The sequence below is a fragment of the Hyperolius riggenbachi genome, chromosome 1 (genome assembly GCF_040937935.1).
Source record: "Hyperolius riggenbachi isolate aHypRig1 chromosome 1, aHypRig1.pri, whole genome shotgun sequence".
NCBI classification, from domain to species: Eukaryota; Metazoa; Chordata; class Amphibia; order Anura; family Hyperoliidae; genus Hyperolius; species Hyperolius riggenbachi.
Genome location: NC_090646.1, coordinates 622,860,047 through 622,886,331, shown reverse-complemented (window position 1 = coordinate 622,886,331; position 26,285 = coordinate 622,860,047). Strand labels below are relative to the sequence as shown.

The 26,285-nt window shown below is 46.3% G+C and overlaps 1 protein-coding gene across 1 annotated transcript; it reads right to left on the bottom strand.

The window, feature by feature from the left end:
• On the bottom strand, window positions 1-26,034 carry RIMOC1 (RAB7A interacting MON1-CCZ1 complex subunit 1). The gene is made up of 6 exons (XM_068251009.1): window positions 25,925-26,034; window positions 22,644-22,750; window positions 20,402-20,548; window positions 17,951-18,079; window positions 8,301-8,412; window positions 1-311 (listed from the first exon to the last, which is right to left on the bottom strand). Exons 1-6 carry the CDS (start codon window positions 26,010-26,012, stop codon window positions 64-66), a joined length of 831 nt encoding a protein of 276 aa, XP_068107110.1. The 5' UTR covers window positions 26,013-26,034; the 3' UTR covers window positions 1-63.
• Between the last annotated feature and the right edge of the window lie 251 nt (window positions 26,035-26,285).

Here is a 26,285-nt window from a genome sequence, read left to right as displayed (position 1 = left end):
TCGGTGGCATATACTTATAATATTTTAAATAAAAATCCCAGCAGCAGACACAGTAATGCGGCTTCATCTTGATCTTAGGTACTCCAGCATCCTCTTTGCGTTGTCAGTATTCCAGCCTTGTCCGCTGAGAGGCCCCTCACACACACTAACATAAGTGTCCAATACTTTCTCCCCAACCTCTCGGAAGTTCAGGATCTTGTTGTGGGCGTCGCAGTCAGACCCAGCAGCGACATCTGAGCAGTAGCTAAGGGCCCAGAAGCACATCTCTCCGCAGTACATCAAGGCCAGGACATGGACGTCACTGAAAATGCCTAAGTAGGAAGTAATACAATTACTGAAAAGGCCATATAGTATACAAGCTGTGCATTGGCTTCAATTTACTAAGTATTAACACATTTGGTAATGCAGAAAACAGCTGATTTTTTTTAAATAATATTTTATTCAAGTTTTTAACTATACAAAAAAACAGTGTATAAAAAAAAAGTAGTATAAAGACACAAAATCAGACCTTAAAGACAATCTGTACTCTAAAATTCTTACAATAAAAAGCATACCATTCTATTTATTATGTTATCCTGGGCCCCTCTGTGCTGTTTCTGCCATTCCCTGCTGAGATCCTGGCTTGTAATTGCCAGTTTTAGGCAGTGTTTACAAACAAAAAACATGGCTGCTAACCAGCATGCGACAGGCTCAGAGAAGCTCAGTCTGTGACTCATACAGAGCCTGCAGGGGGCGTGGAGAGGGTGTGTATAACTTCTATCCTATCACAGTAGAGCAGCACATACCTGCCTGAGCCGACAGAGCTGGCAAAGAATATTAGATTAGATAACAGAGATAATACAGCCACTGTGCAACTAGGAAAGGCTGCAGTAAGACAGACCACATTAGAACAGGCATACTTGTAGGATAGAAGAAATAAGGCTGAAAATTTTGTTACAGAGTCTCTTTAACACAGTGTAGATATTATCATTCTGGAAGCTATAGCAATATAAAATAGCATAAAATACAGCATGCTAACTTTAGCCACTACACTTAAAGTATATTATACTACTCAAATCAAAACCCTTTTACCCCAACCCCCCACCCTTTCCTGTCTTGTCATCAGGGCCGGCCCTAGACTTTTTGCCGCCTGAGGCAAATTTTTAAGGGGTAGCTGGCAGGACGGGGGTTGTATTGGGCCAGCGCCTGGGTCCCCCGTCCTCCGCTCCCCTCCAGCCTAAATAGAAGCAGCCGTATGTGTAAGAGGCACGGGCGGGGAGGACACTCACCTCTTCCCAGCGTGCGCTCCACTGACGTCACTTCCTGCAGCGTTGCAGGAAGTGATGTCAGTGGAGCGCACGCTGGAGCGAGGAGGAGGTGAGTGTCTTCCCCGCCCGTGCCTCTTACACATACGGCTGCTTCTATTTAGGCTGGAGGGGAGCGGAGGACGGGGGACCCAGGCGAGGGAGGGGGGGGGTCCGACCCCCCTCCCCGCCGCTGGCCCAATACCCCCGTCCTGCCAGCTACCCCTCCAGCTCGGCGTGCCGGCTCCCCGCACCCACGGACGGGCGGGTGCCGCCCCTGGAAATTTGCCGCCTGAGGCAAAAGTTTCACCCCGCCTCATGAGCGGGCCGGCCCTGCTTGTCATCCCTGCCCTGTTTGTAATATTTTAAGATCATGAGATATCCAACTTTCCTAACCTCCCTTGGAGATGCTCCATCAGGTACCATTTGGTATATCGGAAGTGTTCCATCAGAGCTCGTATGTTCTGTTGAGCATGAGTTGTAAGTATAAAAAGTTTCCACTTTTTCGAAAAAAAGATTTTGTCCTTTTATCCTTATGGTTTAGTGCATCCAATTTATATAAATGAGTATGTTCCTCTTCGAAGTCCCAAACCATAGGAATACTGGGAAATATCCACTTGTTAAAAATCTAAAAATTTACTCAGGGATTTGCCCGTTGTTTGAACACCATCCCCATTTTGGGAGACAGGTTCCTCATAGTTGAATAGAAATAAAGGCATAGGTTCTAGCTGAATTTTACACATTTGTTTGATGAATTCCGATACTTCAGACCAAAATTTCCTCACTGTAGGACACTCCCAAACACAATGAAAAAGATCAGCATTGATAAATGAGCATTTAGGAAATTTTGAAGTATAATGTGGTGGTGGGTTTTTATATGATGTTGAAAGCATATTTCGCCCCATGCATAAATTTTAGGTGTGACTCCCGCCAATTTTCCCCCACAACCACACTATAGACCTCTTTATATCCTTCAAGAATTTTGGTTGGGATATCCTCTCCAGATATATATTTAGACCACCTAGACAATTTTTTTAAGGCAGGCCCAATTTTTGAAGATCGGCTTGAAGAGTGGACAATGAAATCTTAGGCACATGTGGGGCCGAAAAGTCGTCCAGATCATTCAAGGTGTTTACTTTCACGTTTCGCCCTCCTTTACGACCAACAAAAGATCTCAGCTGGACATAATATAGGAAATGCTGTTTGGGTACATGAAATTTTGATCTAATAATATTAAAGGGTAATAATTTTCCTCATGAAAGATCTACTAATTGGCCCAATTTCTTAATTGCCCTCTCTTGCCACTCTAAGAAACCCCTATGAGCCAAACTAGCAGGAAAAACCTGGAAAACAGCTGATTTTACCGAACATCTTGTTAAATGTCAAATCACTAAGGCTGTTACCGCATTGTAAAGTAAGATTACCGGCTGAGTTACATTATGGACTAGTGAGAAAAAGTACGGACTTGTGCATAAATAACTCATCAACCTCCCTGGGGTTATGATTATTTCCATATTAAAAGGGAACCTTAACTGAGAGGGATATGGATGTTTCCTTTTAAACAATACCAGTTGCTTGGCAGTCCTGCTGATCTCTTTTGCTGCAGTAGTGGCTGAATCACTCACCTGAAACAAGCATGCAGCTAATCCAGTCTGACTTCAGTCAGAGCATCTTATCTGCATGCTTGTTGAGGGGCTGTGGCTAAAAGTATTAGAGACACAGGATCAGCAGGAGAGTCAGGCGACTGGTATTATTTTAAAAGGATGAATCCATATCCTCAGTTTAGGTTCCCTTTAAGGGTTTAAAGGCCAAGTAATTTTTTTCACAAGCTTTTAGACCCTAAAAACAGACAAACCACCAAAAAAAACAAAACAAAAAAAACAACATACCACAGAGAGATCTGCAGCAGGTCGTGCACATAACTGACTCAGGCATTGGATTACTGCTCTGAGCTGCGGATTTCCTTCCCGAGCCCGACTCGGGATTACTGCTAAGGAGGTTATTAAATGTCAATTCACAAAGGAAAGCATTCGGTAAAACAAGTGAGAGAGATGTTCGGTAACTTAAAAGGTAATCTTAAGACCGACGGGAAAAAGCATTTTAACTTACATGGGGCTTTTTGCAGCCCCCTGCAGTCATCCTGTGCTTGCGCCGTCCTCCTGCGACCCTCCAGTCAGCAGCGGCGGCCCCCTAGGTGGCCGGTTACGTGCCTCATCGCGCTTCTGTGCACGGCAGCGTTCTGCACATGTGCAGTACGGAGAAATTTACTCAAAGCACATTTATAGCAAAACAGCGTTGGAAATTTGGGCGCACCACGCGATGCCGTAGGCCGTGATGTGAATTACAGCTATAGCAGTGCTCAGTGAGCAATTTGGGCACCTTCAATAGATGGTGTCCCAATTACTTTAAAAACAGCATCATTTGTACGCCAGACAAATTAGGTCCTTCCCCAGAGTCCATGGCGGCCTGGAAGGGGAATAGTAATTAACGCTGCCGGGACTTCTGCAGGAGCAGGGTGAGAGGTTTTTAAAGAGAACCAGAGACGAAGCACCCTCATGTATTTTATTACATTTATCAGTGGGACCATGACAGTAAACACCTACCTTGCTTTTAGTTTTATTCTTCTCTGCCAAATCTGTCTGTTATCAGCTGTGATAAGAATCCCCGACTGAGCATTCAGTCTAGGTTTGACCTGGAATCATTACAGCTGAGTCAGTCTTCTGTGGAGTCTTTTCAAGCCCAAGCCTGCCCCCTCCTGGCTCAGCTTTCCTGCTTTGCATACTTAGAGCTCTGATGACATAGGAGGGGCTGCTGCTGCCGAGAAAGAAGCTCTGAAACAGACAAGTGTATCTGTATGCACTGTGCAGCCAGTCATTATCTACTGTATGCAGTTTCATTTCTATGAGAGATACTTCCTACAGACAGCCACACAGCATGGCAGAATAATAAAGTTGAAAGCACACAGATAAAAGGCTGCAGCAGCAACCCTGCTTGTCTATAGTCTCATAGAGGCAAGACAGCACATCCAGAACAGCTCATAACCTGGAAGCAGAAGGGATATGAGCCGGCGGCCATATTGGATTTTTTCTGGAGCAATAATGGATAAAAAAAAACACTCAAATAGGCACACCAGAGTGGCGAAATTATCAGGTAGAGCATTTATTCTTTACGAGCTGTCAACTGATATGTTTATTTTGTGAGAATCGTTCATCTCTGCTTCCCTTCACCCTGTGCCCAAATTTCCAGATGCCATTTTCTCCATGAATGCCATCTACAGGTGATCATTACTAGCAAAGCTCCAATGAAGAGCAAAGTTCCAAAGGTACCTGAGATCAAGAGAAAAGGTATATTTATACTTACCTGGGGCTTCCTCCAGCCCCATGAGCTACGTGGGCTTCCTCTCAGTCTTCTAATCGTCCCTGGTAATCTGGCCATTCACAGGCATCTGCGCAGGCGCAGTGCGCCGGTCCCTGCCACGCTCCCGTGTCCAGAGGCGTCCTGCAGCAGGCACGATCCGTAGGGAGAGCGGAGGGTGCATGCGCAGAAGCGTTCTATAGCAAAAGAGCGCGGCTGGCCCAGGGCTGATTAAAAGAAAACGGAGTAGCCAGAGAGGGAGACCACGGACCTCATGGGGCTGGAGGAAGCCCCAGGTAAGTATAAATCTACCCTTTCTCTTGATCTCAGGTTACCTTTAAAGTGGACCTGAACTCTTGCACAGGACAGAAGGAAAACAGAGAAATACACCCTGTATGCATTTAGAGAGTTTAGCCTGTCTAATTCCCCCTTATCTATGTCTAATCAGAAGTTGTTATCTGATCTCTCCCCTGTGTCACATGCCACGGCAGATGACCCCATTTGAATGCACTGGCTGTTAACAATATGTCTGCTTCCATGAATCAGGAAGTAGACACACTGAAGGATTTATATCAGCTGTAACAAAGAAATGTTTTTGTTTAAAGGTTATTATGCTGTTGTGTATCTTTTAGAGTAGAAAGGAAGTTCCGCTTTAATACACCAATTGAAGGGAGGCCCCTTGTGGGCTAGTCCAGGGGCCCTAGTGCAGTCACAACCACAGCATCCCCTATTGCTACTGCAGTGAACTAAAAATGGCTGTGTAGCAAGCATGAACGCCTCTCAGGGACAGAGAGCTCTGGGACAGAGAGGCTCTCATGCTTGCTACACACACAGCAGTTAAGGCACCTGTTTTTTTTACTGACCTCAGGAAGCGGGCAAGCACCTGCGAAACGCATTGTCAATTTTATGTGCTCAAATAAAAAGACTTTTCAATAAACTGGTCCAAATTCTTCAAGAGAGGTAAGATTATCTCTGTTTATAACAGCTTATTAGCCTATCTTTAATGCATTGGGCGCCTCCACCCGTTTTAAGTGTCTTGTCCTACCTCTTTTAGAGGGGATAGTTTTTTAGTTGTCCTAAAGAACTTCCGGAGTGCGACCACCCAGTTCCTGTCACAGACTTGGAAAACATGCAGGTTACAGTCGCAATTAGGGTTAATCGCAATGGTAGGACATGTAGCATTTTAAGCACATTTGCGCTCATTGCTTTGTATAAAAGCGTTGCAAAAACGCTTTGAAAAGTGATTTTGTAGTGATTTGAGGGCTGAACGTTTTGATTTTTAAATAAAGTTAATACTACTTACTGAATGTCCCAGTGTACGGCTTCCACCTGTAGCCCCGCCCCCTAGCAAATGAAGTCACAGGCATTTCTCTGATTGGTCCTAGAGAAGCACCTATAACCTCTTCCATTAGGGGCTGGGGCTTCAGACAGAAGCTGGACATCGGAACACCTGGTAAGTATAACAAAGTTTTTTCTTTAAACAAAAAAAAAAAAAAAAAAAACCCAATTCGAAGCACTGTACAGTATAATGTAAATCGGAGGGAAATGCGATTGCAATCGGCCTAGAAATCGCTGCACACGGTGGTTGCATGAATCCTAGAGGGTTCCAGCACTAACACAGCAGTGTGAGATGTGATGCAGGTGGTTGGGGGTGTGGCTAACTTGCCACTCAACCTTCTCTTCATTGTTCTTTTTGAAGGGATGCACAAGCCAGGACAAGCTATAAACCAGCATGTGGCAAGAAGCCAAGCATGTCCATGTGGTGAGTTGGATGTTATTCCTGAAGTTATGGACCCCGTGCATATAAAACAGTTTGGTTTTGGAGAGAGTAGATCGTTAGCATAGGTAGAGGTGCAGTGCGGGAAGGATGAGGAGAAGGGTAAGCCAGGGGGGTCTCACTTAATTCTCAGCAAACGTTCACAGTTTCCCGCAGGCAATTTTGCCTTTTCAGTATATGTTTTCTGCAGCATTAGCCTAGTCAGCTGACAGTAGTTGACTGCCAGCAATGGGAATCACATGCAGTGTGCACTGCATTAAAATGTGACCAAGCCCATTGCTTAACATGGGTTGTCACATCTGCTGCGGCTGCGTGTGCGGGAAAACCACGTAGGTTTTTTGTACTATAAAGTGGAACTCCCATCTAAAATGTTTTCCTTCTAGCCTTGGATAGTTCATGGAAGGAATTCATGAAAATAGAAAAATCGCATTGCACCAGTGTGTACAGATCTTCACGATTTTCATGATTTTCATGATTTTTCAAAAGACTTTGCAATTAAAAAACGCATAAGATTTTAAAAGCGCAGCAGTGTGTACAGGCCCTAACTGTGACCCCTGACTAAGGCTTTGTGGAATTATAGTATAAATAACACAAGCGTCTTTAAAGAAAACCTGTAACATCAAAAAGTTCCCCTGGGGGGTACTCACCTCGGGAGGGGGAAGCCTCAGGATCCTAATGAGGCTTCCCACGCCGTCCTCCGTCCCTTGGGGGTCTCGCTACAGCCCTCCGAACTGCAGGATGTAAATATTTACCTTCCCGGCTCCTGAGCAGGCAATGTGGCTGCTCTCGGTTTCGAAATAGGCGGAAATACACGATCGCCGTCGGGTCTACTCTACTACGCAGGCGTAAGTCGCCGGCGCCTGCGCAGTAGAGTGGACCCGACTGAGATCGGGTATTTCCATTTACCTCAGGGGCCGAAAGCCGCAACAGCGCCCCCGCTGGAGCCTGGAAAGGTAAATATTGAACAGATATATTGTCGGATCTGTCGGAGGGCTGCAGCGAGACCCCCGTGGGACAGAGGACGACAGGGGAAGCCTCATTGGGACCCTGAGGCTTCCCCCACCCGAGGTGACTACCCCCCAGGGGAACTTTTTGATGTTACAGTATCTCTTTAAGTTTCCTTTCAAATAAGCCTGAATGTGGGATAAAAATAAGAGGTTACTGGCTTCATGCTACCATGACCTGAGCCAGGGGGAAATTCAAACACAGAAAACGCATAGTGTCTGCATTTCCATAAGGCTCCTGCAGTGCTTAGCAGCAGAAAAGGCAAGTAAATGTCCCCGCTGCTACCTGAGTGTACTGCCTGCAACAGGCAGAGGATTTGTGTCTTAACTATAAAGTGGAACTCCGTCTAAAATGTTTTCCTTCTAGCCTTGGATAGGTCATGGAAGGTTTTATTGCCCTCTGTGTCTTCTTCCTACTCACGCTCTACTGACAGGTCACTATTTCCACCACTGACCTACAGATAAGAGCTGTGTTTGGCATTTCTCTTTAAAGCTGACCTGAACTCAGAACTTCCTCTCTGCTCTACAAGATAAGCAACAGCATAATAACCATGAAAGAAAAACATTTTTTTGTTACAGCCAATACAAATCCTGCAAAATATCTGCAGTGTATCTACTTCCTGCTTTCATGGAAGCAGACATAGGGTTAACATCTGTGTTAACCAATTAGCTCTCTGCTGTGGCAGCCAGCTGAGAGATAAAATTACAAGTGCTGATTAGCCACAGATGAGGGGAGATTAGACAGGCTAAACTCTGTAAATACACACAGGGTGCGTTTCTCTAGGTTTTCCTTCTGTCCGATGCAAGAATTCAGGTCCACATTAAAAGTATTTCATTGCTGTAAATAAGAAACTGAGAATAGAAAAATGTCAGTGCCGGTACCTTTAGCCAGTAAAGTAGCCGTGTTTATATCCTGGAAGGTGGCCTCATTCAGCTGTATGGGGCTCCTGGTCTTCAGCATCTTCAGCAAGTAGTAAACTCCGTCCCGGAGACACTGACAAGTACAAACATTACATCTGCATTATAGGCTTATAGGAGAACAGTGCAGCCCATGTACCTGTATTACTAGGAATGAGTGGACAATTCTCACAACATGCAAAACTACACTACTGATGCTCAATGAGATCATTTTGGGAAAGTAGGTGAATTCCGCTCTACCTCTGCTGCAATGACAGTGCTGGAACCAGGCGACTTGGACCCTTGCGTAAAAAAAGGAGAGTGGATGTTCCGCACAATGGCCTCAATTCACTAAACTTATCTCCAGTCTTTAATAACTCTTCTAGAGTTGTTACCATGGTGATAAGGCATGTAGTATTCAGGAAACATTTTACCTCAGGCAACCCTTAAAGGGAAGGTCCAAGCAAAAAAAAAAAAAATGAGTTTCACTTACCTGGGGCTTCTACCAGCCCCATGTAGCCATCCTGTGCCCTCGTAGTCACTCACTGCTGCTCCAGTCCCCCGCTGGCAGCTTTCTGACCTCGGAGGTCAGGGCCACATTGCATACATTTTTACGCATTCCAGCTAGTGCAGGAACAAAAATTTACGTGTTGCACCACTAACGCGTAAGAATGTATGTGTTAATGTTCCTGCACTAGCAGGAATGTGTAAAAATGTACGCAATTCGGCCCTGACCTCCGAGGTCAGAAAGCTGCAAGCGGGGGACTGGAGCAGCAGTGAGTGACTACGAGGGCACAGGATGGCTGCATGGGGCTGGTAGAAGCCCCAGGTAAGTGAAACTCATTTTTTTTTTTGCTTGGACCTTCCCTTTAAGTTAACTCTTCAATCCTTAAAATAACTCCAGAGTTAAAGACAGGCTGTTAATTAGCTGCATGTGAAAATAACTACAGAGGAGGTAAATTAACTACAGAGGAGGTAAATTAACTACAGAGGAGGTAAAATAACTACAGAGGAGGTAAAATAACTACAGAGGAGGTAACTTAACCCATTCAGGTTCCGTGGTTTTCACGAGAGAAATGTTCACCTCCCATTCATTAGCCTATAACTTTATCACTACTTATCACAATGAACTGATCTATATCTTGTTTTTTCCGCCACCAATTAGGCTTTCTTTGGGGGGTACATTTTGCTAAGAGCCACTTTACTGTAAACGCATTTTAACAGGAAGAATAAGAAAAAAATGGAAAAATTCATTATTTCTCAGTTTTCAGCCATTATAGTTTTAAAATAATACATGCCTCCATAATTAAAACTCACGTATTGTATATGCCCATATGTCCCGGTTATTACACCGTTAAAATTATGTCCCTATCACAATGTATGGCGACAATATTTTATTTGGAAATAAAGGTGCATTTTTTCCATTTTGCATCCATCACTATTAACAAGTTTAAAATAAAAAAAATATAGAAATATTTCATCTTTACATTGATATTTAAAAAGTTTAGACCCTTAGGTAAATATTTACATGTTTTTTTTTTTTATTGTAATGTTTTTTTTTATTTATAGTAAACATTTTATTTGGGTAGTTTTGGGAGGGTTGGGGGTAAACAATAGATTTATAATGTAAATGTGTGTTGATTTTAATTCATTTCTATTTTCAGGTGTAGTATTACTTTTTGGCCACAAGATGGCGGCCATGAGTTTGTTTACATGACGTCACTCTAAGCGTAACATACGCTTAGAGTGGCGCATCAGGAAGTGAATGGCCAGAAAAGGCGCAGCTTCCGAGAGAAGCTGTCGCTTTTTCAGCGGGGGAGAGGAATCAGTGATCGGACTTCATAGTCTGATACATTGATTCCCTGACTACCGAATCCGTGGCCGGGAGTGCGCGTGCACGCGCGCGATCGGCCGCGGGGGGGGGGGGGGGGGGGGGCGCGCGGTAGCGCACATGGTTTCTGGACGTAGTTTCTACGTCCAGAAACCAAAATAGGTTAAGGAATGAAGAGATAAGATAACTCTCTCTTATGTGGAGGTAAGTTTTCTCTTGCCTTATTATCTCCAGCATGATCTTAGTGAATTGAGGCCAATGTCAGTAGAAAAAAAACAGTCCAACTTTATTGAATCAAGTAGAACCCATACAGCCAGGTAAGTGAGATGTTTCGGACCTACTGGTCCTTAATCACAGCACAAGTTCAACATGTGATACAATGCATATATGTACTCTAAATCCCTCCTAAGTGTCAAGAGACACACCCTCAAAACGAGAAGGAGAAAGGAGGGAAGCGCACATAAAATAGAACAGAATAAATAAAAAAATGGGGCTGTTCCCCATAGAATACGCCATAACAACAATAGGACATATGAAGGTACAGAACCATAAAGAAGAAAACCCACACTGCTAGCATGGAAATGCAAAAACGGATGCTGAGAAGAGTAGGAAAAACATATATAGAATCAAATAACTCGGCTGAGTTCCAGTCTTGCATTAAGTCTATGAGGGGAACCTGTCCCTAATTGAAAAATCTAAAAGGCCTCACGAATCAGTAATTTATATAAATTCTATGCGTTCAATGCCTTGAAAGACAAAAGCGGACACGTTGCCAAAATGGACCCGTTGAAAATTAATCTATCTATCTATCTATCTATCTATCTTCTACTTGATTTAATAAAGTTTTACTGTTTTTGCTATTGACAGTGTGCAGAACGTCCACTCTATTTTTATAATAACTGTGGTGTGAATGAAGTTTTAATGAAAATCGTACGCAACTTGGAATTAAGCTGGGTTCACACTACAGGCCGGATGCCCGATGGTGCATTTAGCGTATCCTGAGCAGATAGGCTGTGCCCCGTTCCAGCGATCGGCGAGTACATCACACTACTCACCATTGTGCATCTGGCCCGCTGCTGCCACTGCTAATGGATTTAGGGACAAGCACCATAGCTCTAAACCCCAGCAGCATGGATATCATTGGGGAATCCTACCTAGAAACAGAGAGGATTCTATGCAGTGAACCAATGAAAATCCTCCCTGGTGATAGAGAGGATTCCAATTGGTCTTTTGCCGTCCAATGATAGCCCTATGGTTCTGCTGGGACTCTGATACCGGGGCTTGTCCCACAGCCCAGCAGCGACAACTAGAGTTGGGCGAACAGTTCGGCTGTGTTAGCCGAACTGTTCGGCTGCCCAAGCTGTCATTTATCTGTGGCTCTTACTACTTCCGGGTCGCAATGACCCGGAGTAGTACGTCTGCGCTGGCCCGGCGGAGCGCGTCCTAGATCGCGCTCCCGTTGCCGGGCACTCTCTGCGCATGTGTGTGACGTCACTCATGACGTCACACACATGCGCAGAGAGTGCCCGGCAACGGGAGTGCGATCTAGGACGCGCTCCGCCGGGCCAGCGCAGACGTACTACTCCGGGTCATTGCGACCCGGAAGTAGTAAGAGCCACAGATAAATGACAGCTTGGGCAGCCGAACAGTTCGGCTGCAGTTCGGCTAACACAGCCGAACTGTTCGCCCAACTCTAGCGACAACTAGAGACATAGAAGACAGGTGAGATCATCTGGAGCGGAGAGGGAAAACAGCCTAGTGCATACTTGTCAAACTCCGGCCCGCGGGCCAAATCTGGCACTCAGAGCCATTAACCACTTCGCATCCAGACCTCGTTTTCCCCTTATGAACAAGAGCAGTTTTGACGTTTTAGCTATGTCCCTATTCAATCAGCAATAACTTTATCCCTACTCACTACACCTAAATGATCTCTATATTGTTTTTTTTTCAAGACAAACCAGGCTTTCAATTGGGGGTATTTAGTACCAAGAACAATTTTGTTTTCTAGGCATTTTAATTGAAAAAAAAGGAACAAAAATAAAAAAAATGCATTATTTCTCAGTTTTTAACAATTCCAGTCTAAAAATAAAAAGTGCCACAGGGATAAAACCATTCCACCAGTTTTATGTCCCCCCTAATATAGTCAGATGTGTCCCGAGTATCAGCCCAACCTTCCCAGTATAGCCAGATGTGACCCCAATATCAGCACTCCCGGAATAGTCAGATGTGTCCCTTGTATGTATCACCCCCCCATTACAGAGAGACAGTAATGCCGCCAAGATTGGCACCCCTCATTATAGGCAGATGTGTCCCCAGGATAAAATTTCCCCCATTATAGCCAGATGTGCCCCCAGTATTAGGTTACCCCCCCCCCCCGGTACCCAAATGAGCCCCCATTGTCATATGTTGTCCCCCCAGGTACCCAGATGCCTGTCAGGTTTTTCACACCCTATAACCCCCCTGCCCCCCCCCCCAGTGTGGATAGCCAGAAGTGATCAGGAAGCCCCTCCGTGCTCAGATAGCCTAAAAAAATGTAAATCAAGCTGCCTCTCTCACCTTACCTCTTTCCAGCGATGAGCCTGCAGCCTGAGCATCCGATCCCCGCTCTGCACTCAGCCTCGTAATGCCGGTAACCCGGGTCCCAGCTTGATGACGTCATCAAGCCGGGACCAGGGTTACCGGTAATACGCGGCTGAGTTCAGAGCTGGGATCGGAGGCTTGGGCTGCAGGCTCATCGCTGGAACGAGGTAAGATGAGAGAGGCAGCTTGATTTACATTTTTTTAGGCCATCTGAGCACGGAGGAGGGGGAGATGAAGGATGACCGCTGTTGGCTACAGCTGGGGGATCATTCATCCGCGGGGGGGAACACTAATTGGCTACAAGGGAACATTTTCCCTTTCACCAATTAGTAAGGCAGCTGAGAGTGCCGGAGGGTGCGCTTGTAAGCGCTCCCGATCGTGCACAGCAGGGCTGCGAGCAAGTCAGTATATCTATGTCATGGTGGCTTGGAGGGTGCCACAGATGACGTAGATATACTGTAGTGGTGGATTAAGTGGTTAAACTTGGCCCTCAAGTGGTTTCCCTACTTTGTATTATGTTTGGCCCACTCTAGACCATTAGGGAAGCTATATTGGAGGTGAAGCCCTAGAACACCAAGGAAGCCATAAGGGGGAGGTAGGGGCAAAGCACTAGACACCAGGAGACTGTATAAGGGAGTATGGGGGCCTCTAGACACCAGGGAACTGTAGGGTTGGGGCGGGCATTAGACACCTGAGAACTTTATAAGGGAGGAAGGTGGACAGTAGACATTGAAGTTGGCCCGCGACTAGGCCCCAGTGTACAGTTTCGGCCCACTTTATATTGGAGTTTGACACCCCTGGCCTAGTGGGAACGGACACTGTCCATTCCAATTGACTTGCAGTAATTATGTGAGTGTCTGCAGCATTTGTGGGCTCTGGAAAAATTGTGTCGTCAGGAACATGTGATCCGCTGCCACTTCAATGTAATCGTAAATGGATACTATGCTTGACCTTGACCTAGGCTATGGCCTAGTGTGAATGGCCCCTTATATGCACATTTTTGATTGGCCTAGTTCCAAGCTGCATACTATTTGCATAAGATTTGCTTGCAAGCTGGAATTACCAGCATCTCATTGGCCCTTCCTACCAGGAAGTGGAAGCCACAGTATCGAATATAAATCACTAGTTGCCAATCAGGTAATGAGCAGTTATCAGCTTTCATTTGGCAGCGCAGCTTTTACTTCCTAGGTAAGCTGAGATTTCTAGGTTAGAAGAATCTTGAAGAAGAGGGGATAAAAATACAGCCATATAAAACTCTACATCCACTGCAATTAATGTATGCCGTCCTGGGAGTGTGAAATGCCTGACAACCTGGTTGCTGGAGTTCTCTGCCTGTGTGTCTAGTGGACCGGACACAGTAAGGTTCCTTCATAGGGACACCTGAGAGGGAGATATGGAGGCTGTCATTTCTTCCCTTTTAAAGATTACCTGAGGTGGCGCTGGAGGGGCAGATGGGACACAGACAGAGGCGTAACTAGAAATCACTGGGCCCCCCGACCCCCCTACTGCTGAGAACAAATGTTATTCAATTAGCTAGTGCACACTTGAATGCGCGTTTTACCCATGCAGATAAAAACAGACAGCAGTGAAGCACTGGGAGCATTTTCTCTCTATCGATTACACTGGCTTCGGTGATAAAAACGTGCATGTTTTCACACAGACAGACACACATGGTGTGCAGAAAACGCATACAAAAAAAACCCGACAGATGTGCTTCCAGCCTCAGCTTCTTACAACAACAAATAACAACAACAAATAACATTTGTAGTATCAAACCAATAGAGAAAATGACCATGCACAGGAAGCTGAATCCAACACACTGAGGGAGTGCAATTGGCCAGACAAGTAAAGTCCAATATATCAAAAGAGAAAGAGGCCTTGCACATCAGGTCCTGACGATGCGCCACTGTATGTGACGGCGCGAAACGGCTGTCAACCTCCCCACCTGCCTATACCTCTCTCTGCCATGTTGACTGGAATAGTAATGTATGCCTTTTAATCTTTTTCAAATAAACCTACAAGTTTTACATAGGGATGTGCAAGACCTCTTTCTCTTTTTATATATTACAAATAACATTTGTAGAGCGCTTTTCTCCCATAGGACTCAAAGCGCATAAGCATGGCTCAGACCATCGTGGTACAGAGGACGAATTTTATAAGTCCGGAAATGCCAGGCTAAACAGGTGGCTTTTCAGTCTGGATTTGAATAGCTCCAGGGATGGTGCTGTCTTTACTGGGTGTGGCAGGGAGTTCCAAAGAGTAGGGGCAGCATGACAGAAGGCTCTATCTCCAGATTTTTTGAGGTGCACTCTGGGAGTGACCAAGTTTATAGAACTTGCTGATCTGAGGTTGTGAGAGGTGTGGTGCAGCTTCAGCAAGTCCTTCATATATCCAGGGCCCAGATTGTGCAGAGATTTGAATGTCAGCGGTCCAATCTTGAAGAGTATTCTCCATTCTACTGGTAGCCAGTGCAGTGAGCGAAGGATCGGTGTAATGTGACAGTGGCGAGGCTGGTTTGTTAACAATCTGGCAGCAGCATTCTGCACTAATTGCAGGCGACGCAGGTCCTTTTTGGGGACACTCTGTCCATCTCGGATGGAGCAAAACTAGCTGTGCAGACTTCTCCAGCATCACTACAGTACAGGGCACTTGGGGAGTGGTAGAAAGGCTGGGGGTACAGCAGCGCTGTACACAAGTCCCTGCTGCACACTGAACAGGGACTGTCTATAAATCTTTGTCTGCAAAACTTTGTAGGATTTGTTATCAGTGGCTGAGCAGATGCAGTCATTAAAACAATTATGCAGAGAGCAGAAAGCTTTTTCTCTCCGTGCCCTTAGTGGTCAGTCTCTGAGGGCAGGGAAAGGAAACATCTTCTCTCACGGGCCCCCTGCTGCTTCTGGGCCTCCCTGCGGCTGCATCCCTTGCAGGGTCTATTGTTACGCCTCTGGACACAGGGGCATGTTCCGTGCTCTATGTCATGCCTCTGTGTCCCTTCCGAGCCCCTCTCAGCCCCACCTGGACGCTCACGAGTGGTTACCTACGGTACTCGAATTTGTGATTCAAATGAGGTTTACCGTATATTCCGGCGTATAAGACGACCCCCCAACTTTTCCAGTTAAAATATAGAGTTTGGGATATACTCGCCGTATAAAACTACCCATCCTCCAACGCACACCAAATAAAAATTTTAAAAAAATCATATACTGGTGCTATGTATGAACAGATACTGGTGATGTACTGTATGTGGTACCCAGTATATCACAGTATATAGGCGATTGACTGGTTGGATTGGTCAACTCTGCCTCTCCTTAAGTGGATTGGTCAGCTCTCCCTGTTTATCACAGCGGCATGGAAGAATAGATTGCGCTGTGCCCATAAAACACGGCTCTTTCACCCTTCTGGCCCACCCTTGTATCCTAGTTACCTCCTTCTCTGCCTCTCAGATCTCACACATGTGCGCCTGCGCCGCTTCACTACAGTCCTCAGCAGTGAGATCTGAGAGGCGGTAACAGGATAGGGCGTATCCCCCGACATCAATGACACCCAGCGTATAAGACGACCCCTGACTTTTCAGAAGATTTTCAAGGGTAAAAAGTAGTCTTTTACGCTAGAATATACAGTAATTGCCTCAGCTGTGTGCATGGGAGACGGAGGGTTAATTACCCATAAGTCCGACGTCTTCTTTGCGTCCCAAATGTCTTGCAAGCAGCCTATGGGATGTGTTGCAAGACTCAATACCGCCCACTTCCTCCTTCAAGCCGGAAGGTGGAAGTGCGGTAGTGAGTCTTGCAACGCACCCCATAGAATGCGTGCAAGACGTTTGGGACGCATAGAAGACAACGGACTTATGGGTAATTAACCCCCTCTCTCCCAGCCACACAGCTGAGGCAATTAAGCCTCATTTGAATCACAAATTCAAGTAGGTAACTACTTGAGAGCCCATCACTAGGGACAAGCAGCTTGTTAGTAGAGTTACAGGGCACAGGGCGTCCCTTGCAGGAGAGGCCCTACAGCAAAACACCCACTCTGGCGTCGTTAGGAACGCCCCTTTACCAGCTCTGCCTCTTACCCGCTTCCCTACTCTATGCTCTGTGTTGAGACACACAGAGCCAGAGGAGCTGCAGTGTTGTGACCCAACGGGTTGCGGCCATGTTTTTTTTCCATAGGAGCAGCAGTAATGGACACTACCTGATCCTGCTAGCCCCCTGAATCAAGTAGCATTTTTTTGGGGAAATAAAGGTGCATTGTTTCCGTTTTGCGTCCATCACTATTTACAAGCTTATAATTTACAAAATGTTTGTAGTATACCCCCTTCAAATGCATATTTAAAAAGTTCAGACCCTTAGGTAGTAACTACAGTTAATTTTTAATGTTGTTAAATGTGTAGAGTGTAATGTAAAAAATATGTACATGTAGTTTTACTATTTGGCCACAAGATGGCAACCTTTGTTTTTGGTTTTCCCTCCTTGTACTTCTCGCTAAGCGGCAGTACAAGGGGGACGCGGAAATTTTTCCGGGCAGAAGAACTGAAGCATCACGCGTGAGCGCTTCGGTTTTTCTGCGGGGGACATGGATCAGAGATCGAGAACCATGTTCCCTTTCACTGATCCCGCGATCGTGCGCCCCGTGGTGTCCACTGCTAGCTCTGGCGGCTGAAATGGTTAAACAACACAAATTGTCTAATAGTCCTGCTGATTCCCCTGCCTTTAATACTCTTGCTTATAGACCTTGAACAAGCATGCAGAACAAATGTTTCTGACTGTATTTGCTGCATGCTTGTTTCAGGTGTGTGATTCAGATACTACTGTAGCCAAAAAGATCATCAGGATACCAGGCATGGTATTATTTAAATGGAACCTAAAGTGTGAATTATATGGAGGTTTCCATATTTATTTCCTTTCAAACAATACCAATTGCCTGGCAGTCCTGCTGATCTCTTTGGCTGCAGTATAGTCTGAATCACTCACCTGAAACAAGCATGCAGCAAAACAGATCAGTCTTCAGTCAGAAACACCTGATCTGCATGCTTCTTCAGGTTCTATGGCTAAAAGTATTAGGAAGTAGAGAATTAGCAAAACAGCGAGGATTAGCAAAACAGCCATGCAATCTACATTGTTTAAAAGGAAATAAATATGATCAGAGCATAGAGAAGCTTGGAGTAATTTGTATGTCTCTTGAAGGATTGAAAGTTTTTGTTGTTTCCATTTGCCGGCCGGCGAGTTACCTGGTGGAAGGTCCTCTGGTCCTGGAGGGTCCAGCCCTCTCGCTCGCCCACTGTATGGCAGTACATGTAGAATAAGGCCCCTCTCCTCCAGTGGAGACATTCCAGGATGTCCACATCAAGAACCAAACGCTGGAAAAAACAAAATCACATTAGCAATTACAGATAAACTTTACTTCACACGTATGGTTCTTTTATCATTCTATCAAGTAAAAGTATATATGTTACGGCCAGAACCCGAAGTGTGGCCACTTCTAGTTCTGGCCGGCCACTTCGGGTTCTGGCCGGCCAATATGCGAAGTGGCCGCAGCGCAGCGGCCAATGTTAGAAATGGAATGTTTCCTTTTATTATTAATGTAGTTTTCCGGCCAAATGTAGCAAAACAGTTAGTTAATTTAATGAAATGAAGCTGGCGGCTCCGCCTCCTCTCCTCCGCCCCTGCCTCTCTCTCTCTCTTCTTCGGGCAGCCGGCGGGGACACGCGTGTCCCCGAGAGTCGTTCGTGGCGCCAGGAAAGCAGAGCGGGGAGGCTGCAGACATTGCTTCTGCCAGCACCCGCTCTGCAGGGACGAACGACAGGATTGCCTGCCGCGGCGAACGACTCTGGGGGGGACACGCATGTCCCCCCGCTGCCAGTATCGGGGAGGAGAGGCAGGGGCGGAGGAGAGGAGGCGGAGCGGAAGCCGGGCGGCTTCATCCTTCTACAATGCCACCAGCTTCATTTAATTAAATTAACTAACTGTTTTGCTACATTTGGCCAGAGACGGCCGGAAAACTACATTAATAATAAAAGGAAACATTCCATTTCTAACATTGGCCGCTGCGCTGCGGCCACTTCGCACATTGGCTGGCCAGAACCCGAAGTGGCCACACTTCGGGTTCTGGCCGTAACATATATAAAAAAAGGGCCATATACAGTATTTTATCAAAAATATCCCACCAATTCAAAATCCGGCAAACCACCCTTTCGCAGGCTGATAAGTAATACTGAGGATCATCCATGTTAAAAGCCCAACTAACCAAGACTAATTCTGAAAGCCAGAAGGATGCTGAATGAATATAAACAGCTTATAGGAGTAACGTGAGTAAAGTAGGTTAAATGATGTGTGATTAGTGGGAGGCAGCATTGATCGACTTACCTATGCGGGGCTGCTCCATAGCACCTCTGTCTATATGAAGGCATTTATCTTGCTACTGTTAATGCCGCAGTACAACATGCCCGAGATGTCCAGCATGTCCCCGGCTGCTGGTGTATGTCGGGACAAGTAGTGTGCCTGGCTGCTGGTGTATGTCGGGACAAGTAGTGTGCCTGGCTGCTGGTGTATGTCGGGACAAGTAGTGTGCCCGGCCGCTGGTGCATGTTGTGAGATTAAGCATGACTGGCCGCCGGGGCATGTCGGGAGATGTAGTGTCCCCAGCCGCTGGTGCATGTCGGGAGATGTAGTGTCCCCGGCCGCTGGTGCATGTCGGGAGATGTAGTGTCCCCCTGCCGCTGGTGCATGTCGGGAGATATAGTGTCCCCGGCCGCTGGTGCATGTCAGGAGATGTAGTGTCCCCGGCCGCTGGTGCATGTCAGGAGATGTAATGTCCCCGGCCGCTGGTGCATGTCAGGAGATGTAGCGTCCCCGGCCGCTGGTGCATGCTGGGAGATGTAGTGTCTCCGGCCGCTGGTGCATGTCAGATGCAGTGTCCCCGGCCGCTGTTGCATGTTGGGAGATGTAGCATCCCCGACTGCTGGTGCATGTTGGGAGATGTAGTGTCCCCGGTTGCTGGTGCATGTTGGGAGATGTAGTGTCCCCGGCCGCTGGTGCATGTCGGGAGATGTAGCATCCTTAGCTGCTGGTGCATGTCGGGAGATGTAGCATCCCTAGCTGCTGGTGCATGTCAAGAGATGCAGCGTCCGCAGCAGCTTGTGCATGTTGGGAGATACAGCGTCCCCGGCCGCAGGTGCATGTTGGGAGATGTAGTGTCCCCGGTCGCTGGTGCAGCTTGGAAGATGTTGTGTACCCGGCCGCTGGAGCATGCTGGGAAATGTAGCGTACCTGGCATGCTGTGCAGGAAGTTTGTCACTGGGATTCCCATTGGATTGTGCACCGTAGTTTACACGTACTGTGTCGGCCATAGAATTCCATTACCCCAAGCACCGTGCATTAAGTGTGGCGTTTGCTGTAATGCCCTGCCGCCCTTGTGCCAGCTCAGATACTTTCGCTGCACCACGACAAGTGTGAACATTTCCACAGACTTTTATTGCTTTTGCAGCCCTTGCTGTAAAATAGGGTATTACAACGCAGGTTTAACCTGCAAGTGTAAGGGGCCTGAACCTTTCTCCACACTATCCAAACACATTACAAAATGTTTTCCAAAGTTGCTCACTGATCATAACACAGAGCAGATTTGTTTCATATGGGCAGATTGCATAGATGGGACAAGAATCACAGGATAACCTCCTGATCACCTGTCCACAGCTGTGACCTTCTTCTGTGAGACTCTCCGGCTCTGAAATGATCTGAATAAGTTCTCTGACTTTCTGCAGGGAATCATTCTCCAGAAACTCCTCATCCACCAGCCGATTCTCTTCATAATAAGTCATATCTAATATAGCCTGAAGAAGAAACATTTACTGAGTAAGTAAAACAGTAACAGGATTCTAGCAGAAGTTATCAAACTTCAGATACATACAAACACAGTTGGTGTCCTTTAAGAGCCCTTACACACTGTGTCCATGCATATCATCACAATGGACAAGATCATCACAATGTGTGGGGCAACTTTTCAGCAGCACAATGCGCACAGTGAAAAAGAACCCTAAGTGATTGCTGAGCAAATAAAGGAGAGAAAGTGCTCTGCCTCCCCCTGGATACAACAGAAAATGTCCTACCTTGTTTTCACTGCTCAGTATACATCCAGCACAATCTGATAATTCTGTCCAGAATGGAGCTTATCAATTAAAAGCTAAATTACATGAAAATCTTGTGTGTTAACCCTTTTAGTACCTTGGAAACCAGTCAAAGGGCTTTAGCAATTTTTTAAACTATAAAAACGACAGTTTTCTTTAAAACTAATAAGTTGAGAGGGAACCAGGCTGGAGGGGAGGACACAATGCTGAGGGTGTACATGTAAGGCATCAGCATGAGGAGAAAGATGGGGGTGCTATTACACATATAATGGGAGTTACATAGTTATTTGGGTTGAAAAAAAGGAATACGTCCATCGAGTTCTCTCCACTACGATGTGCTAGATGTAAACTTTATATGTTCATCTAACCAGGGCTGTGGAGTCGGTACAAAAATCTTCCGACTCCAACTCCTCAGTTTACGAAACCACAATGGCCCTGACTCCGACTCCTCGACTCCATAATCTAATATTTAACAGGGCTGTGGATTTTGTACAAAAATCACCCGATTCCGAAGTTTATGAAAGCACGACTCCGACTCCAGGTGCCCAAAATTGCCCCAACTCCGACTCCTCGACTCCAACTCCACAGCCCTGCATCTAACTGTACACAGTGCATACGCTAGCCCCTATTTATACTTACCTGGGGCTTCCTCCAGACGCATGGGCACCGTGGCTTCCCTTGCCGTCCTCTTTGGTCCTTCCATTCTCCTGCAATACCTCCTGATCATCCAGGCAGCGCAGGCTTCTGGGCATGTGCGCACATCCCCTGGAGCGTTCTGTGCAGTAGTATTGCCCAGGCGCAGAATGCTCTGGGGACGGGAGAGCAGCAGGTGTGTGCATGGCTAAGCCATACATGCGCAGAAGCTGGCAACTGGCCGGAGTCATAGCGCCAGGACGGAGGGGCCAGCGAGGGAGGCCACACTGTTCATGGGGCTGGAGGAAGCGCCAGGTAAGTATAAATACGGGCTAGTGTACCATCTCAAATACACTTTAATAATTTAGACCACAAATTAAATTTGAGTTTCATCCCACTTTAAGAATTTAGCCAACAAGCATATTTCCCCTCACGCAAGAAGAGGGAACTGTGGATAGCAAATGAAACTTGCTATTTGACAATTAGTTATCTGGCAGCTTCCAAATGAATTAGCTGCTGGCTGATTGATGGCTAGCGAGTTTGAGTAGTCTGCAGTCCATTCCACGTCCTGGATGAGCAGACATTTGCATATTCAGCGAGTTCTCCGCCCAACATTGTGAGCCATTTATAAGGCATAGTGTTTATGTACACTGTACTGCCTCTTCCTGTCTGAAAATATTACCCCAGCAAAAAGGGACTACGGGGCCTGGGAAAGGAACGGACAATGCGCAGAGGTGTCTAGATCCAGCGTGAACATACCTCTGTCTCAGGTCAGGTATAACATACAGAAAGTATTTGATAGAGATTTATTTATTTAGAAGATAGTAGAACTGGAAATATAATTTAAAGTGAACCCGAGGTGGAGAGTTATGTTAGAAAAAAAAGAATGCTACCTGGCCGGAGGAAGGGGGAGCATTCTTCTGTCCTAACACAGAGCACAGAGGGAGGTGTGTGAGCGGCATTCGAAAGGCCGAGCTGGTCAATTAGCTAGGGAAGGGGCATTCCTAATGCCAGAGTGGGCCTTATGCAGGAGAGCAGCGTGGGGGGCACAGCGGCAGGGCACAGAGCAGGGAACATGCCTCTGTGGTCCATCTGCCCCCCCTGCGCCGCCCCGGGTACACTTTAATAATGTGTATAAATACGGGTAGGCCACTATAGGATGCTTTACCTGGCTGTACAGGCGCAAACAAGGCAGCGTGTCCCAATTCTGTGCATCCTTTGAGCAGGTTTCCTTCATACTGTGCAGCGTTGTAGAAGCTTTTAGTAAAAGCGGGTCTGTAAAGCAAAGGGGGAAAAAAAAAACACAAAACAGAGTTTAAAGGAAACTAGAGTTCAAATAAAGACAAGTATTTATTCTTACCTGGGGCTTCCTCCAGCCCCCTGTAAGCTGTGGGTTCCCTCGGATCCTCCCGAGCCGCTCTGTTGTCTCGCAGTCAGCGCGATTGAATTCCCCAGTCATGCTCCACTGCGCACGTCCACTCGCACAGGCCCTCCGATTGCTCTCATGGCCCGGGAATGTTCTGCATCAGTGCAATTACAGTCCTAGCAAACTCTGCATGCGCAGAATACTCCTTAGTACAGAAGTGTGAATGAGGGGAGCGCGATTTGGGGAGGGGGAGTGCAGTGGAGCGTGACTGGTGAATTCACCAGAGCTGACTGCAGTACTTGAGAGGCACAGTCAGCTTCAAATACCTGTTTGTTGCTTTGTAATAGCATTTTAGCAGCTGCTCTCTTAATCTGATGTTTTTGCCTGCACAAACCCATGTGTGCTCCGAGTCAGCTACAAATCTTTTAACGGTATAATGAACACAGTTAAGTTTTTGTGAAATATGTGGGGACACACTACATTGTGCATACAGGGGTAACCCAGGGAGTACTGATGAGTGCTGTGCAACCCTAGATGGTCCAGTGGTGGACAGCCACCATGTCCCTACAAGGCTTTAACATCAGTAAGAATGTGGGGGGGGGGGGGGGGAGTCATGTTTTGGGCTAGAATCATGGGGAGAGCGCTGGTCGGTCCCTTTAAGGTTCTGAAGGTTTGAAAATAACCTCTGAAAAGTATGTTGAGTTTCTGACTGACCACTTTCTTCCATGGTACAAAAAGAAGAACCGTGCTTTCTGTGACAAAATCATCTTCATGCATGACAATGCACCATCTTGATCTGCAAGGAACACCTCTGCATCATTGGCTGCTATCAGCATAAATGGAGAGAAACTCATGGTGTGGCCCCCTTCCTCTCCTGACCTCAATCCTATGGAGAACCCTCAAGCAAAAGATCTATGAGAGTGGGAGGCAGTTTACATCCAAACAACAGCTCTGAGGTTATTCAGACTTCCTGCAAAGACATTAAAGCTGAAACTCTCCCAAAAATGTTTCTGCAAGTTCAATGAATGCAAGAATTGTGAAGCTGCTATCAAATAAGGGAGACTATGTTAATATGCAACTTGATCTGTTAAGATGTTTTTGATTGAAATACAGTACAGTTTTGATTTCAGTAAATATGACCTCCTAATGCTGCAAATTCAACAAATGACCATTTTCAGTTCTTTACAACCTGTAAAATGTTGTGAATATCTGTTCTGCAGAATAATTTGGAACATTACATTTTAAGATTTTTCATTTTTGAAAAACATATTGTTATCATTGAGAGGTTTGTTCAGTACCAATCGAATTATACTCTAACAACTAGTCATTTTAGGACCCAGAGCCTTCCCTCTCCTTAGTCGAGTATCTAACTTTTTTTTTTTTTTTTTTAAACAGTTGCTTCAGTATCACTTTAAAAAAAAAAAAAAATGATACTTACCTCAGTATAAGGAAGCCTCTGGATAGTCCAGAGGGTCACTCTAAACATATCTGACAATTTATGTGGGAGCTGCGCTGCACCCCTGCAAGTCCTGGGCGTGCCTGCGCAGTAACATGAAGCTGCTCATACACAGATTTTCCCGGTTTACAAGCGGCTTTGTGCTACTGCGTAGACACAGCCAGGACTTGCGCAGGCACAGTGTGGCCACAAAGAATAGGGTCCCGGCTGGCAGCAGAGGGGTCTTGATGGTTCAAGGAAACCTCTTGAAGCATCCCTCTACTGATATAAATATTTATTTTTAGTGGCTTCAAAGGATACTTAAGCCAGGATTGAAATTTTTTTTTTACTTACCTGGGGCTTCTACTAGGCCCCTGCAGCCATCCTGTGCCCTCGCAGTCACTCACAGGTCCTCTGGTCCCCCGCCACTAGCTAGTTTCATTTTCGCCAACAGGCCTGGCCAGGTGTATCCTTCGTCAAGTTCTGGTCCGCAATAGCGCCCTGCACAGGATGATATTGTGGATGAGAAAGCGAAGAAGAATACAGGTGGCAAGGCCTGTGCAGTACCCCGCCAAATCTCTGTCGGCGAAAACGAAACTAGCTGGTGGTGGCGGGTGCCACGCATGCGCAGTATGTCTGTTCTACTCCCCTGTGACGTCACAAGACAGGTGCGAGCTTGTTCCCCCCACGTATACAATCAGCGCACACGTCGGGAAGCAGGAGCGAGTGCGCTCCTGTCCTGTAACGTCACTACACAGGGGAGCAGAACAGCATACAGCGCATGCGCACTGCAGTATGTCCAGGTTTGGAGACGTCGAAGTCACCCAGGACAACAGAATGGACCAAAGCAGAGTGGCGGGGGACAGAGGGGAACAGGAGGCGCGGTATTTCATTATGCCCCCCTACCCAATACAGGTTTAGTTTTCACCAGATGTTTTCGTATCTAGTATCCTTTCAGCAGTGTGAGCCCTCCTTCACAAAATTAAGTGCGCTACCCACAAACAGCTAAGTGGGAGACTCAAAAGAAGAAAGACAGGTAGTTAGAGTTGCACCCACTCAAGCTACTTCTCTGATCTGTGGAGAAGCCACTGTTTTCAGGAGACAGGGGAGCCAATTACGCAGCCTTAGAGTCCAGTGGCTGGGACATTCAGCAGGCCCACTGGGGACGTTGGCTGGAACATATTTGAGCCTGGGATGGAGGACCCTAATTCTGGGACATGTCCCAGCAGGAAAATTCCACCAAATTCATATATTCCCTAGTAAAAATATTTCCACTGTGTATTGATTGCCTAGTAAGGTTATAAATCAATCAGAATATATGCTTTCATAGGATAACCAGAAGTACCCTTTGGTTTGATGGACCATCACATACATTACATCTTCTCAGTATTTTGATCAAGTTTCTCCTTCCTTGAACTAAAATTACATAGAGAGGGAGAACATAAGCACCTGGACTACCTGCCTGATTCTATTGAAAAAAAGCAGCAAGCTGTCAAATGCCTATGGCTGCACCTGAACTTCTATAGATCTTAGCCGAGCAGACCACACCCAGCTGCCTCCTTCATTGGTTTACATGCCCTCTCTCCTCTCATCATTACGTGCAAATCTAGAGAATGTCACCCTATATATAAACAAGTCCGTGTCTCACCGTTACTGCCTGACTCCCGCAGCCCTTCCAGTCTCCTCTGCAGCATCTCTGCTCTATCATTCCACTGCAAGCTGCTGGACGCCGCCATCTTGACAAGCAAGTCATGTGACGCCGCGCGTGATCATGTGACCACTGACCAGCCGCTGTTTTGCTGAGGCGCCCAGAGGTGGAAGGAGGGTACTGCAAGCAATTAGCAAAGCAATTATGGTGAATAATACTCACTGGAAAGCTCATATCAATATACTGTACAGCCACGTCTTTTCCATGAAAGAAAGTGTGGGCAGAGGGAGGCTTATTGATAAAAGCTGATTACTGGTGTACACAGCAAGAATCATTCTTTCACAAATGGTGTTTTGTTTAT

Bases quoted from the DNA above. Each gene is read 5' to 3' on its own strand.
- RIMOC1 (XM_068251009.1), bottom strand. From the start codon at position 26,012: ATGGCGGCGTCCAGCAGCTTGCAGTGGAATGATAGAGCAGAGATGCTG. The intron at 18,080-20,401 runs GTGATCAGGAGG...TGTTTTTTCCAG, and splicing joins AAGGTCACAGCTGTGGACAG to CGTTTGGTTCTTGATGTGGA. The intron at 312-8,300 runs GTACCGGCACTG...CTTCCTACTTAG, and splicing joins GGCTACTTTACTGGCTAAAG to GCATTTTCAGTGACGTCCAT.